The sequence below is a fragment of the Pinus tabuliformis genome, chromosome 4_2 (assembly GCF_031772625.1).
Source record: "Pinus tabuliformis cultivar Carrire ecotype Pingquan chromosome 4_2, CPIR1, whole genome shotgun sequence".
Taxonomy (NCBI): domain Eukaryota; kingdom Viridiplantae; phylum Streptophyta; class Pinopsida; order Pinales; family Pinaceae; genus Pinus; species Pinus tabuliformis.
The window spans coordinates 1,092,375,190-1,092,391,602 of record NC_142304.1 but is presented as its reverse complement, the minus strand read 5'-3'; the positions used below and the strand labels follow the sequence as shown (position 1 = coordinate 1,092,391,602).

Below are 16,413 nucleotides of genomic sequence, written 5' to 3'. Positions count from 1 at the left end.
TAATTTTATTATTTCCAAACACTTCAAAAAAATCATTTTTATAAGTGTTTCAAGAATCCGTTTTTGAAACTGATTGAGACAATCGGTCGCAGGGGGGAGAAGCAAAAGATCAGAAATGAGTAAAAAGTAGGGGTTTGGAGTGTGAAGCTGATGATGATATGTAATGAAAGCATCTCTCTGAAACTTAAAAATAAATACCAGTTTTGATTCCAATTATTGGGGTAATTGCAAAAATATTTTCTTCTTATGTTTTTATCATTCATTATTGTTTTTATTCCACTAATATGAGTGTAACAATGCAGTAGGTTGATTCAAATCAATTTTATGAATTTTCCTGGAATTAATGGCACTCATATTTTTGGTTTGAATCCCTTAATGGGAACTCCACCATACCAAGCATTCACCCATGTTTCTTGTTCTTTGCATCATTTACTATACAAGGACAAAGGTTGAGATTCTTAAGTGCCTTAGTGATTAAGCCTTGTTTTCTCCATCTGCTTCTAATAATCTATTGACACCCTAAGCACTACAACCCTCACTTATCTTGGCCAATCCAGTTGTAAAGATAGGTTTCAGAATTAGATCACTTATTGTTATTCTCATGGTATGTTTCTTTGACCCTATATTTTATAAATCTTGTAGATGTCCTGGGCACTAGCCCCTTTGTAACCAGGAATTTTCTCCGTCATTACAAAAAAACCAACAATTCGATTAAATTTCTAGTTGGGTTTTGGGTAAAAGTGATCAGAAAAAAGTATTGAGGAAAAATTCAATAAATATAATGTTTAGACTATTTCTTTACAACTTCCATTAGCGTAAGTAGGATACCCTCAACATGGGAAAAGGATTTCCTACGTTAATCCAAATGGTTACAATTATCAAAGATAAGAGGTCAAGTTTTTGGATGGTCCATGAATATTCAATAGAGGCTTCACTAAATGTCACAATTAAGAAGGAATTGAGGGTCATCAATATATTTTAAGGTAATTTTTTTTTGGGTTAGCAATACAACTCAATGATAATTGAAAATCACTGGATTGGATGAGATCAATAGGGCATAGTTAATGAAATCACATAAAATAGTATCCTCAGGCATATGCATGGTGCTTGATGCTCATGTTGCTATAAACCCTTGCCCTTGGGCCTCCTTTCCTCTTCTCGACTAGTTTTCCCCATAACCCTCATGCCCTCTTCATAGCCGCATTGGACCATGTTATATTACATTTTGAAATAATATTTACATATATTGAGTAAATCTTGGAAGGTACAACCACATGGTACATAGAAAACCTGTTTAGCACAATTAGATTCCTAACCACTCACGAGTTGGGACTTGGCCTTGTGTTATACACTAGGAATTGACATGAAATATTTACATGACTTTCACATATGTTCATTTATTTAAGATCATATGCTTTGACCCTCATCATAATGACTGATTTACAATTTATACAAAATTTAATTAAATAGATCCAAGGGGCCAAAGCTAGAGTATAAGCATTGAGATACTCCTATCATATGATAAACAAGGAGAAAAGAACAACACCTAGATATATCATCCAAAAATAATAGACATTGGAAAATCCTTATGTATGAGCTACATTACCTGCTCAAGTACCCAATGGGACGCATACCAATACTACTCCTTGCCTTGATAGGAGTTGTAGCTTTCAACATAGAAGAAACTACTATATATGCATTGTTAGGTCCCTATACTACTAGTGTAGCCCCTTATTATTATTAGTGCAACCCCCTTATGGTATTGTTGTGCCCATGTAGTCCCCATGTTGTTATTATTGTGCCCCATAGAAGCCCACTATTGTTATTGTTGTGCCCCTACAATATTATTGTTATGTAGGCTCTGATTATATTGGGACCACTTAGACTCCTATATATAGAAAGGAGGTATTGTCATTTGTATCATCAAAGAATTTCTCATTTGTGTAACGTAAAGGAGGTTTCACCCTCGAAGAGGCTGAGTTTGAAGTTGTTGATCTATATTTTCTATCTTTTTGTGAGCTGGTTTCATAACATTTGGTATCAAAGCTTTGGATTCTAGGGTTTCGCTACTCCAAACAGGTCATCATGGCATTTTCGCTGTAAATTTTTCTCTACGAAGTTTCAGAAGCTAAAAGAAAACCCATTTGATCCAAAATCGTTATGAACGTCAAGTCCAAATTTCAGATATTGTCTCGCTATATTTTCGAAGATATGATTTGAGGAAGTTAGGGTTTTTGCAAGCTCTAGAATTCCATCTCAAACAGGTTATCATGGAATTTTCGCTATAATATTTTTTCTGCGAAGGTTCAGACTTTGAAATTATAACCCATTTGAGCTGAAATATTAGTGAATCTCGGGTCCAAATTTCAGATCTTGTTGCGCTATATTTTCGGAGATACGGTCCAAGACATTTAGGGTTTTTTCAAACTCCCGAATTACATTCCAAACAGGTGACCGTGGGAAACTCATCATAACTTTCTCTCTGAGCATAAGATTGAAATTTCATGAGAAGCTACTGAAAGAGGATGGATTTTTATTTTCGGTGTATGTTTTTATGGTCCGAAGGTCGAAATAGTGACACATGGCAGGTCGTACAAGTTAGCTCTACTGAACGAGTCTATAATCGGGTCATTGTAGGAGATTTAGCATAACTCTTTATTGAAGAATCCAATATCGATTAGACTGGTGGGGTTAGAAAGAGGACTTATAGAGCTACCATAGGACACAATTTCAGAACTTTAAGATATGAAATTACAGAGTTACAATCGTTTAAATATTGAGCTCCTAAAAGCAAGAAAAATAATGACTCAAATCAAGAAAATAGAAACACCTAGTAAGCAAAATTGAATGGATGATTTCAAGAATGTGATTGAATCTAAGATAAATAGTTTTATATGTGTCATGGAAGCTAATATCGATGGTATGGAAGCATATTTGAAGAAAGACATGGAAGATTTTAAGAAAGATATGGAAGGTTTGAAGGAAGGTGGGACAAAGCTGCTATAAGAAAGGCCTCCTAATGACGAAAAGGTAGTAGAGGAAACTCATGATGAGAAAAAAATAAATGTTACTAATGATTTCATAGAATCTAACATTGGATTGAAAACCCACCATATTCCAAATATCGATATGAGGAAGTTTGATGGAAAGGATCCCATAACATGGATACTACAGATGGACAAATATTTTGATTTACATGATGTTACAAAAGGTATGTATTTCATCTTTATATTTAGAACCGAATGAATTTTTATGGTATAAAGGGCTTTGTTCTCGTAAACCACTTGGTCAATTTTCACGAAGGAAATGATAGCACATTATGAGGATACAAAGAGCAACACCTTTTTTAGCCAATTGATAAATCTCAAACAAAAGGGTTCAATGGAAGAGCACATTGAGGACTTCCAAAAATTGAATATAAAGGTAAATGATATTCCAGATAAACAGAAGATTGATGCCTTCATAGGGATTTTAAAGGATAACATTCAACATGAGATTCATCTTTAGGAACCTGATTCATTGGAAAACCCTCCTGTACCATATTCTGTAACCAATTTTATATATATAAAACCTTTATTAGTGACTCATATATAAAACCTTTATCACTCACTCAAATATTTCCCATATAATCAATCTAGTGTATCAGTGTTTACCTGGTGCAATGTAACCAACAGACCCGATCACATGACTGGAGGTGTCCCCTGAGGCTGCTGCTGCTGCTGTTGAATCGTTCATGAGGCGTGCAATACCGAAATCTCCAACATGAGCAGTCATCGTCTCATCCAGTAAAACGTTGGAAGGTTTCAGATCACAATGAACAATGGCCGGAGAACAGTGATGGTGAAGGTATGCCATTCCATGGGCCACGTCCTTGAGAATGCTCAGCCGTCTTTTCAGATCCAACCTGCAATTATTTTCCCTACAATGCAAATGCGTATCCAGGTTTCCCTGCGACATGAACTCCATAATCAAAGATTTGACCTGCAAACTTGAGCATACGCCCACCATTCTCACCAGATTCCGATGGCGGACTCTTCCCAATGTCTTGCATTCTTTTATCAGTCTCTTGTATGCACCTCCTGGTGTGGCAGACTCTATAACTTTGACAGCAACGATTGTGGCGTTGTCTAATACGCCCTTATACACTGACCCATGGCCGCCACGCCCCACTAGGTTATCCGGGCTGAAACCATTAGTTGCTCTGTTCACCTCTTCCTCACTTACAATCTTCGTCTCGCGGAGTTGGCTCCTCAGCATCCTCCCTAATCTCGCTGAAATAATTTCCAACAATGCACACTTTCTGCTACGCAAATATATCAAAACCATGATTAAGGCTAGGCAAAATACCAATAGCAAAGTTAAACCAACCGAAGTGGCCAAGATAACTACCCTTCTTTTGGAATCATGATGGTGCCTTGTCGTCAATTTACAATGAGGTAACTCTATCCATCTGCCACAGAGTCCACTGTTTCCTAAGAATGATGTAAAATTCATTTTTTTGTAAGCTCCAGAGGATGGTACTTCTCCTGTGAAGTTATTGTATGACAAGTTTAAATGCGTAAGCTTCTGTAATTTCTGTATAGAGGTAGGCAGGGGACCGGAAAGCTTATTGAAAGAGAGATCCAAATCTTGAAGTCCTGCAACTTGATCTTGAATGGTGCCTTCCAATGAATTGTGAGAAAGATTAAGGTAGTCCAGTTCAGCGCAATTCACCAATTGGCCGGGTATGCTACCCGAAAAATTATTCGCTGAAAGATCAATTGCTTGAACCATGTGCATTCCTCCCAGTTCGGCAGGCACCCTTCCTGTGAGTGCATTATGTGAGACATTAATGTAGAACTGTAGGTTATGGAGGCTAGCCACTTTCGAAGACATCAAGCCGCTTAGCTGGTTGTAACTGAGGTCCAGAAGCTCGAGACTGGAACAATCCCCTATGCTGTCTGGTATATTACCACTGAATTTGTTATAGCTGAGATTTAATCTTCTTAGCTGCTGTAAACTTGCAAAAACATGATGAATTTCTCCAGAAAACGCGTTTTGAGAAAGGTCCAGTTCATACAGAGCTTTCAATTGACTGAATTGATAGGATATATTACCTTCCAAGTTATTCCCGGAGAGGTCCAGCAGCTGAAGAGTAGACAGCCCTCCTAGTGCAGAAGGAAGGCTTCCAGAGAGCAAATTACCACCTAGATTTAACAGGATCAATCCAGTGAGGTTGCTCATCTCCTGGGGTATCTTACCAGTGAAACGATTACCACACAAATAGAGATAAAGCAGATTTTGAGAAAGACGGCCTATGCTTCCAGGCAAGTTGCCCTTAAGATCATTTTTCGCAAGATCGAGTGCTTGCAGATTAGTGCAGTTTGAAAGTGCTCCAAAGATGGAAATGGATTCCTCACTATACAAATGATTATCCTGAAGCCTAAGTGCCTGTAGAAGACGGAGCTTTCCAAATTCCTGAGGTATGCCTCCCATTAAGAAATTTTCAGAGAGATCGAGAAATAAAAGCTGAGAGCAATTTCCTACAGAATTCGGAATGGTACCGTTTAATTCGTTTCCCCAGAGCAGCAGATACTCTAAATTTGAGAGCTTTGTACCTATCTCCCACGGGATTTCTCCGGTAAGGCTGTTGTTATGCAAATATAATTTGCTTAACTCCGTGCAATTAAGCAGTGAAGGCGGGATTCCTCCACTGAGCTGGTTTCCTCCAAGAGACAGAATCTCAATTTTAGAGAGCTTGGTTCCTATCTCCCACGGGATTTCTCCGGTAAGCCTGTTCTCATGCAAATATAATTCGCTTAACTCCGTGCAATTAAGCAGTGAAGGCGGGATTCCTCCACTGAGCTGGTTTCCTCCAAGAAACAGAGTCTCAATTTTAAAGAGCTTGGTTCCTATCTCCCACGGGATTTCTCCGGTAAGCCTGTTCTCACCCAAATATAATTCGCTTAACTCCGTGCAATTAAGCAGTGAAGGCGGGATCCCTCCACTGAGCTGGTTTCCTCCAAGAGACACAGTCTCAATTTTAGAGAGCTTGGTTCCTATCTCCCACGGGATTTCTCCGGTAAGCCTGTTCTCATGCAAATATAATTCGCTTAACTCCGTGCAATTAAGCAGTGAAGGCGGGATTCCTCCACTGAGCTGGTTTCCTCCAAGAGCCAGAATCTCAATTTTAGAGAGCTTGGTTCCTATCTCCCACGGGATTTCTCCGGTAAGCCTGTTCTCATACAAATATAATTCGCTTAACTCCGTGCAATTAAGCAGTGAAGGCGGGATTCCTCCACTGAGCTGGTTTCCTCCAAGAGACAGAATCTCAATTTTAGAGAGCTTGGTTCCTATCTCCCACGGGATTTCTCCGGTAAGCCTGTTCTCATACAAATATAATTCGCTTAACTCCGTGCAATTAAGCAGTGAAGGCGGGATTCCTCCACTGAGCTGGTTTCCCCAGAGCAGCAGATACTCTAAATTTGAGAGCTTGGTTCCTATCTCCCACGGGATTTCTCCGGTAAGCCTGTTCTCATACAAATATAATTCGCTTAACTCCGTGCAATTAAGCAGTGAAGGCGGGATTCCTCCACTGAGCTGGTTTTCTCCAAGAGACAGAGTCTCAATTTTAGAGAGCTTGGTTCCTATCTCCCACGGGATTTCTCCGGTAAGCCTGTTCTCATGCAATAATAATTCGCTTAACTCCGTGCAATTAAGCAGTGAAGGCGGGATTCCTCCACTGAGCTGGTTTCCAAAAAGAGACAGAACTTTAATTCTAGCGAGCAAGCCAAGCTGAGAAGGGATAGTGCCGCTAAGGAAGTTATTTGCTAGAACCAGAAATTCCAGCGCAGAACAATTTCCCAAGGATTCGGGCACTTTCCCAGTCAATCCGTTGCTATACAGTGAAAAATTTCGCAGGTTTTGCAATTGGCCGAGACCACCCGGAATAGTCCCTGTCAAATTATTGTAGGACAGATCAAGCAGCCTGAGAGATGTGCAATCTTTCAAAGCCTCTGGAATGGACGAAATTAAGTGATTCTTATTGAGTAACAGACGTCTTAAGCGATGCAACTTCCCCAATTCGTTCGGGATTGTGCCGGAGAAACTGTTCAAAGTGAGGTTCAACACGCCAAGAAAGGAGATATTGCCCAAATGTGGAGGTATAGTCCCTTGCAGGCTCATGTTGTAGAGATTTAGGCCAGATACGCGCAGTTTGTGAGGGTTGCAGGTGACACCAGTCCAATTGCAGACATGATTGGCACCAAGATCCCAGTTGGCCAAGGCGTGAGAAGGATCATATGTGAGGGAGGCTTTGAATGCTTGCAGGGCTTCTATATCGACCTGCAGTCGTTCACGACTTTTCTCATGATAATGATGAAGAAGATGGGCGTTTGCAGAAACAAAGATGAGCATGAGTGTGGAGGTGATGAGGATGAAATCCGTGGAAGCTGCCATCGGCTCCTCAGATGGGCGATCGATAAAATTCAGATGGCTCTGCGGGTTTGGGCTATTGTGGATATCAACTAGATTCCTGAAATTCCTGTCATAAGGAGTCGTATCTGATACAGGATTTGGGTGGATTTTCCTTTTCTTGTTGACTCAAATCGTCCCTTTCAACTAACTAATACTCAAATCTTTCGCGGATTTTTCCTTATTGACTGCAAGTCGTCCATCTTGCCGAGCACTAATATAAAATTCATTTATTCAAAATCACTAAAATATGTGTTTACTGTGTGTTCAGAACACATTAATATTTAATGGACAACTTGACGTTATGCCCAATTAAAAAGAGACCTATAAAACATATATTTCCTTAGTCAAGTTTGTTTTGAATTTCGCAGGTTTGATTTGTCAATTTTATGCAAATTGGATTTATTTAAAAAAAATAAATCATAAAAAAATTATTTTTTAATTCTAATCAAATACTTCAAAACATAGAAAATTTAGATAATGTATATTAAATACAGATGGAAATTGTAAGATATAAACAAACAAAACCTATCTATTAATATTAGAAGTCATTTGGCCAAAGATTTTTAGGATGATATGATGAATGTGTGAAAAAAAAGAGGTAGAAAAAGAAAAATGAACTCTTGATGGAGTGTGGAAAGCTAATGTTAGACTCAGGTAAGATGAAAGACCTAGCTAGTTATTCCTTCACAAATATTTAATTATGAAGTTAACATCTTGGAATATTAGGGGTCTAGGAAGTAAAAGAATGCAAAGATTGCTTAGTAATAGAATGAAACAAGCAATGTCGGATATTATCTTCATCCAAGAAACGAAGTGTTCCATTTAGAAATTAAGACAACTCCATAGCAAATGGCTTAGTAGATTTGAGTTTTTAGAATTTAAAGCAGAGCACACAGTGGGGGGCATTCTCACCCTTTGGAATCCCCTTAAAATTGACATAATAGATGCGGAGGCATCAAGGAATTATTTATCAGTAGTTATTCAACCTGTAGGAGAAAGGAATACCTATCTAGTCACGAATGTGTATGGCCCTCAAAAAATGGATGACAAACTCAAGTTCCTAGATTCTCTTGAGGACCTTAGGGAGAGACACACAGGAATTCCCTGGATCATGGGAGGGGATTTCAACATGATCCAATCGCTTTCGGAGAAAAAGGGGGGAACCAGAACTCTTAGCAAAGATTCCTTATAGTTTCGAACCTTTATAAATAATATGAAACTAGTAGATACAGATATGAATAAGGGCCTCTTTACCTGGAACAACAAAAGAGGAGGAGAAGCCCACGTTGCATCCAAGTTACATAGATTTATTATCTCATAGGACCTTATCCTAACAGATCAGGAAGTTATAGCGATAGTTCTTCCTTTTGGAGGCTCAGATCACTGGCCGGTTCAATTGGAGATCAAGGGCATTGGTATTCCCAGGAACAAACCTTTCAGATTTGAAAACATCTGGCTGACCCACCCAGATTTCATAAACAATATTGAAAAATGGTGGTCAAAAGATTTGCAAATCCAGGGGACAAGCATGTTCCTACTTCATAAAAGACTTAAGCATATCAAGCTCCGGCTCAAAGAGTGGAACAAGAAGGATTGTGGTAATATTTTTGAGGAAAAAAATCCGTTGAAAACAAAATGCAGGTTCTCAACCAAGCTCTGATCACGGAAGGCTTTGATAAAGTCAAAAGTGAGCAAGTTGATAAGCATCATCAATATTGGGAAAATCTATGTAAACAAGAGGAAATTTTTTGGAGACAAAAGTCCAAAGTTCAATGGCTAAAAGAAGGAGGACATAACACAAAATTTTTTCACAAAACCACCATTGCCAATAGAGCTTACAAAAGAATCTCTTCGATAAAGAATGAGGAGGGGGAGCTTCAGAATTCCCATGAGGCCATAGAAGCGGTGTTAGTCCAGCACTTCCAAGGCATAACGCAGGAGAACAGTTCAGACAGAGAGCATTTCATCAGGGAGGTAACCTGTCATATACTGAAGCTGGTATCCAGAGAGGATAATTTCAACCTTAACATGCCAATAACGGAAGAGGAGATCAGTGAAGTCCTCAAAGATATGTAGAATGGCAAAGCACCAGGCCCGGATGGCTTCAATGTGGATTTTTTTAAAGCTTGCTGGATGTGGAGGATTCCAGGCGAACAGAACCATTCTGAGAGTGCTCAATACCTCCTTTATTGCCCTGATATCTAAACAGGATAATGCTCAAACACCGGAGAAGCATAGACCCATAGCTTTATGCAATGTGGTTTACAAGATAATATCCAAGGTAGTGGCCAACAGACTCAAACCTCTGCTCCCTGTTCTGGTTTCAGGGGAACAATCCGGTTATGTGGAAGGCAGACAAATTCTTGACAACATCATTCAAGCTCACGAGGTGGGTTCACTCTATATCAAGCAAGAAGAAGGCAGGCATGATTATGCAATTGGATATAGCCAAAGCTTATGATAAAGTAAACTGGCTCTATATCAAAAGAATTCTTATTGCTTTTGGATTTGATCATAATTGGGTCAGATGGGTAATGGCTCTGGCAACGTCTCCCAGCTTTTCAATTCTAGTAAATGGCTCTCCCTCTAAGATTTTCAATCCTTCAAGAGGACTCAGACAAGGAGACGCGCTCTCTCCCTTTCTCTTCATCCTCATGATGGAAGGACTAGGACGGTCTATCAAGCATGCCAAAGTAACAGGGACGATCAAGGGCCTGCAACTAACTGATAATGGTCAGGCCCTAACTCACCAACAATTTGTAGATGACACCATGTTACAAGGTATTCCTACAGTAAAAGAAGCTTCAGCCTACAAAAAAATCCTGAATCTATTTGCCTTGGCTTCAAGTATGGAAGTTAATCTCTCCAAATCAAAAACATTTTTCTTCAATACCAATATTTTTCTTCAATACCAATATTTTTCGTTATTGACTGCAAGTCGTCCATCTTGTCGAGCACTAATATAAAATTCATTTATTCAAAATCACTAAAATATGTGTTTACTGTGTGTGTTCAGAACACATTAATATTTAATGGACAACTTGACGTTATGCCCAATTAAAAAGAGACCTATAAAACACATATTTCCTGAGTCAAGTTTGTTTTGAATTTCGCAGGTTTGATTTGTGAATTTTATGCCAATTGGATTTATTTAAAAAAAATAAATAATAAATAATTATTTTTTAATTCCAATCAAATACTTCAAAACATACAATAAGGTATATTAAAAATTTGATAAATAAAAATAGTGTACTGGAAATCGTAAGATATAAACAAACAAAACCTATCTATTAATATTAGAAGTCCTATTAATATTAGAAGTCATTTGGCCAAAGATTTGTAGGATGATATGATGAATGTGTGCTAATTTTGTTGTAGAGTCATAATTAAAATAAGATTCCATCAAATAGTTAATGAAAATTTTGTAAGTATAAATTTTGTATTAAAAATATTAACATGTTTTTGGAAGAAAAAATATAACACAATGATCATGTTGTTACCCATAATTTTAATGTAATAAAAAAAACATATTCAATTTTAAATTAATTTAGAATTGTCTTTTAGAATGTAGAGAAATCAATGATTAAAATGGATCTATAGTGGTTTTATGTGTTTCTCTATATAGACCATGTGTAATTTTTCATTGTTCAAATTGCATTTTTGACTTGATAAATGAGTGATTAAGAGGGCTTGGGACTAAACCACACACAAACCTACTAGTCTACACCTCAATTATTTTACCTTTAATTAGTTTTTCCTTCTGAGCATTAAAATATTTTACTAAGGTCAACATTAACACACATTCTCCATCTCTCTAAGAGAAATATAAGTTGTTTTTTTAAATTACTTTAATGGGTTTAATTAAAACTAACCAAATATGTACAATCATTTAAGTTTTTATTATAACTGAGAATATTTTTCTATTTAAAGTATTTTTTAAAGGACAAGTGTCAACTCCAAGTTGTGCACCAACGAAATTACACATCATCCTCATACTAGATTATAGAATGAGCCTCTCAACTAAATTAATTTGGAATTGTTTGTTATTTGCATTCCTTAATTAATTTGGAATTGTTTGTTATTTACATTCCTTAAGTGTTAGTTCCATATTTAAGTGTCTTGATTTGAGTAGTATGGCATTACATTTGTCTAAATATTAACATGCTCATTCTCTCAAAACTAAAACTTGGAGGAAAATTAAGGAATGGAAATTAAAAGGTATTTCAATGAGGAGTAACATGCTCACACTTTAAAAACGATAAGTATTAAGCATCATGCACTAAGTCAATTATTGGCTTAGTGCCTTTCATCTTGTTCATTTAATATCATTTTATTCTCATCTAATGAATAAGATGAAAATATATTAAACCAATTAAAACAGTCATTAATTTAGAGCATGGTGCTTAATATTTACTATCCCATACAAGATAGATACCATGAAATTATGACCTACATCCACTGCCTCCAACCTTCTAGCAACATAACATACATGCTCTCCCACATGTATTTGTCCATTGTGTACTTCATGGTTCAACACCCCATATCAGATATGAGATTAAAACTTAAATAGGAAATATTATCCATGTATATATATATATATATATATATATATATATATATATATATATATATATATATATATATATATAAGTTCTAAATTTAAAAATAAATTTGAATGTTTTTAAAATTAAATAGGAAGGACATAACAAAAGTTTGTCTCTGCATGGCCATATTCATCTCCCCTGCATGCATCTATCCATCTAGTTTAGATTTGGAATTTCAAATTTAAAATTGGTGAAGGTCGTTTGTTTTTTTACCTCTTATTTTATGTCTATTACAAGTTAGCGCAAGTTGGTGAACATTATGTAAAAGAAAATAACAAGAAAGAATGATCACACGAAAAGGGATTTATTAGCATAATTAGGAATAACAATTCGTTTGATTTATTACTGAAACTAGGAAAACATCGTGTTTTCGTACATGTCTCTGTGTTTATCTCTTAAAAGTGAAGAAAAGTATATATGATAAGAAAAACACCAATCACACTGATGGAACACAATTTCAAAAGGATTCCACAAATGCTTAGATTTGAGATAGTGCTCATTGACTTCTTTATATGTAAACTTGTAATTTAACCAATGAAAGATTTATGATGAATAACTTAAATACTTACATCTCAAATTTACTATTTAAAAAGAAAAAATTACCCTTTTCCATTGCAGAAATTTTAATAGTCATTAAATACATTAAAAAAGTAAAATAACATCCAATTCCTGAAAAAAAAATTAATAAACAAATAAAATAGTGAAGTTGATAACCTCGCAAAGTGGAGACATATATGTGCAACCATGGATATAGGGGTTTGTGGTTTAAGAGATGCCTTATGCAGTATTTGTCAGATCGTGGTTTCAGTCAAGGGTTGGTAAAAGTGTCAGAGGGAGGTGACACTGATAGTATTTGATCCAGAAGTCGGTGGTTGTTAGACGAAAAATGATGTATGGTTTGCAATACAATTCATTCCTTAGATGTTGCTAATGGTTTAGGGTTGTAACAAGTGTGGAGAAAGGGTGGAATGGAGGATGAGGTGGATTATTCCATCGACCCATATGATAATATCTTCATTTGGACTAAGATGCCAACTCATGCACTCGATCTGGAGACCATGGTGACACCTGGCACACCAAACATAGGGATTTTTTCCTCCCTTCCAACTTGGAAACGGTATCGGCAGTCTCATAAGGTTTTCCTCCCTTTTCATTAGTGATGTCACCTAATTTGAATTATGAATTATTTTCGGTGCCAGAGGAGCCATCCTCGCTAGGGTTTCAAGACCCTAGTTTGGACGTCAGTGTAGACCTAACCCACTATTTCCCCTTGGATACTCGAATTTGGATCTTGGGGGGAGGCCCCCAAGATCTGAAAAATTCAAATGCGAGAAGAAAAGAGGAGAACACACAATAAAAAAACCATAAAGAGACTTTTTTTATTAAAACAGATAATAACTATAAATGCTACATTATGGTGGACCTTTTGTCCTTTTAGAAAATGCAACTTGTTACTTATAGCCTTTTTTGGTCACAATACCATAGGTAAATTCTATGAGTGGGTGAATACCATGGTTGAATGAATACCATGGGTGGAGGTCACTTACAATACCATGGGTAAATTCCATGAATGGATAAATACCATGGGAGGATGAATACCAAGAGTCGATGGCACCTACAATACCATGGGAAAATAACATGGGTGAATGAATACCATGGGTGGATGCCACTTTACAATATCATGGGTAAATTCCATGGGTGGATAAATACCATTGATGGATGAATACCATGGGTAGATGCCACTTACAATACCATGGGTAAATTCCATGGGAGAATGAATACTATGGGTGGATGAATACCATGGGTGGATGCCATTTTCCATTCGGGTCATTCCTCCCTCCTAAAGACGAAATGGTCCCCATTGCGTGGAGTTCCTCATGAGAAACCTTTGTTGAATATGAAGAGCCACTAAACAGAAGGGTTTTGCATGGTTAACTCATAACCATGATGAACACAGATATGAGGATAGAGATACCCTGTAATGCTTGTGACCAACTATGCAACTGATAGTGTGTGGCCTAGCAAATGGACTTCGATAAAGTGTGGGTTTGTGGATGACCCATAATCATGAAAAACAAAGATCCGAGGATATAGATACCTTGTAAAGCTTATGACCAACAACGATACTAACAGTGTGCGGCCTAGAAAATGGACTTCGATGAAGTGTGGGTTTGTGGATGACCCATAACCATGAAAAACAAATATCCAAGGATAGAGATACCTTGTAATGCTTATGACCAACTATGGTACTAACAGTGTGTGGCCTAGCAAATGGACTTTGATGCCAAGGATTTTGGGTGGTTGACCCATAACTGTGATGTTGGTTGTTGATGAAATAGCAGGTGCCTACATAGCTTAGGGTGGGAGGGCACGTCTCCAAAGAACCCAAGTTGAATGCTGCTATTCTGAAATTGATGAATGTGAAGCAGGTGCCTACTAAAGCGGGTGGGAGGGCACATCTCCAAAGGGAACCCGCTTCAAATGCCGCTCCAGATTTAAAATGGGCATAACTCGATAAATTTAACCCAAAATCTTTATTAAAACCTATTTTTGGAAATAGAATGATCATTCTGCATCTTCCCATGTGATTGAAATCCCTACCTGGACACTCTGGAAAATCAGATTCGTGCTACAACTATCTTGCTGTCATAAAAGTTATCAAAAAATAGTCGATTTTAAATCAACGATATCTCCCTCATCCGAACTTTGATTCAACCAATTTGTTTTTTGAAATTGGGAAATTTTTCGAGAGGAACTTATATCTACAATAATTGTTTTGAAATTCTGCACAATAACTGCAAAAAATGATAGGAAAGTTGTCATCCACGAATTGTCATCAGAAAAATTTCTGCAACATAGCTTATTTTAAATCAGTGATATCTCCCTCATCTCGACTTTGATTCAACCGATTTTTTTTTTTTTGAATTTGGCTTTTTTTCGCAAGGAATCCAGATATGTTATTTATTTTTGTAAATGTTGGACCAAAAGTTTCAAATCTTATCTGCAAACTCACCACCCAAAAACAATTCCTGCAAAAAAATGAAAAAATAAAAATTCTTCCCGCTTTTCCAAGAAAGTGCTCTATGGAGGTCATAGCACGTGGCTGAAGTTTGTTGGATGCGTTCAAAAAATTGACTGCCTTCCATCCTTAGACTGATGGCTAGATGGAAGTCATCAATAGGATGATAGTGCACATACTCTGCATGTACAACTCCAAGCATCCTTGAACCTGGGATGAGAGTCTTCCATATGTGTAGCACATTTATAATAGAGCTTTCCATAGCTTGATTGGTTGCTTTCCCTTTCAAGTGGGTCTTGGATTTCAACCATTGTGTTTGATTAATGTTGCCATGCCTCATACAAATATGTAGACCGAATCCACACACGTATTTTCTGAGCCTGATAAAGTGATACGCCAGCAGGTCCACGACATTCTCGAGAAATCAAAATGCCAAGTACAAGCAATGACATGATCAACATCGGGTGCCACACAAGTTTCAGATGGGCGAAAAAGTTTGGTTTCATTTGCAGAATGAACACCTTACTGGAGCCTATCGGAAACTTAGACCACTCCCATATGGTACTTACACCATTACCAAGGCTATATGAGAGAATGCATTTGAGCTCAGCATTCCCCCATTCCTTGGCTTGCACCCAGTGTTCAATGTGGTATGCCTTCTACCATACTTCCCACCATTACTGGACACATCAAACATTGCAGAAAAACTCACATCTACAGAGTTAAATCTAGAGTGCATGGAACAAGCCACAACTTATCTGGATCTTGGGGTGAGGCCCCCAAGATCTGAAAAATTCAAATTTTCCATAATAAAACAGGAGAACACAAAATATAAAAACTACAAAGAAACATTTTTTATTAAAACATATAATAATTGTAAATGCTACATTGTAGTGGACCTTTTGTCCTTTTACAAAATGTGACTTGTTACTTATATCCTTTTTTGGTCACAATACCACAGGTAAATTCCATGAGTGGGTAAATACCACTTGTGAATGAATACCATGGGTGGATGTCACTTACAATACCATGGGTAAATTCCATGAGTGGATAAATACCATAGGAGGATGAATACCAAGTGTCGATGCCACTTACAATACCATGGGGAAATACCATGGGTGAATGAATACAATGGGTGGATGCCACTTACAATATCATGGGTGAATTCCATGGCTAGATAAATACCATGGGTAGATGAATACCATGGGTGGATGCCACTTACAATCCCATGGGTAAATTTCATGGGTGAATGAATACTATGGGTGGATGAATACCATGGGTGGATGCCATTTTCCATTCAGATCATACTCTAGTTGAAAGTTCCTTCCAAGGGTC

The 16,413-nt window shown here is 37.4% G+C and overlaps 1 protein-coding gene across 1 annotated transcript in view; it reads right to left on the bottom strand.

Annotated features, from left to right (window-relative positions):
• LOC149173450 (uncharacterized) overlaps window positions 1–7,466 on the bottom strand; it is an 87,763-nt gene extending 80,297 nt beyond the window's left edge. Inside the window, exons 1-2 of the mRNA XM_089426701.1 lie at window positions 3,654–7,466; window positions 3,512–3,544 (exon numbers count right to left, since the gene is read on the bottom strand). Coding sequence (XP_089282827.1) covers window positions 3,512–3,544; window positions 3,654–7,437 — 3,817 coding nt within the window. The 5' untranslated portion in view covers window positions 7,438–7,466. The remainder of the gene's footprint in view (window positions 1–3,511; window positions 3,545–3,653) is intronic.
• Window positions 7,467–16,413: the final 8,947 nt, after the last annotated feature.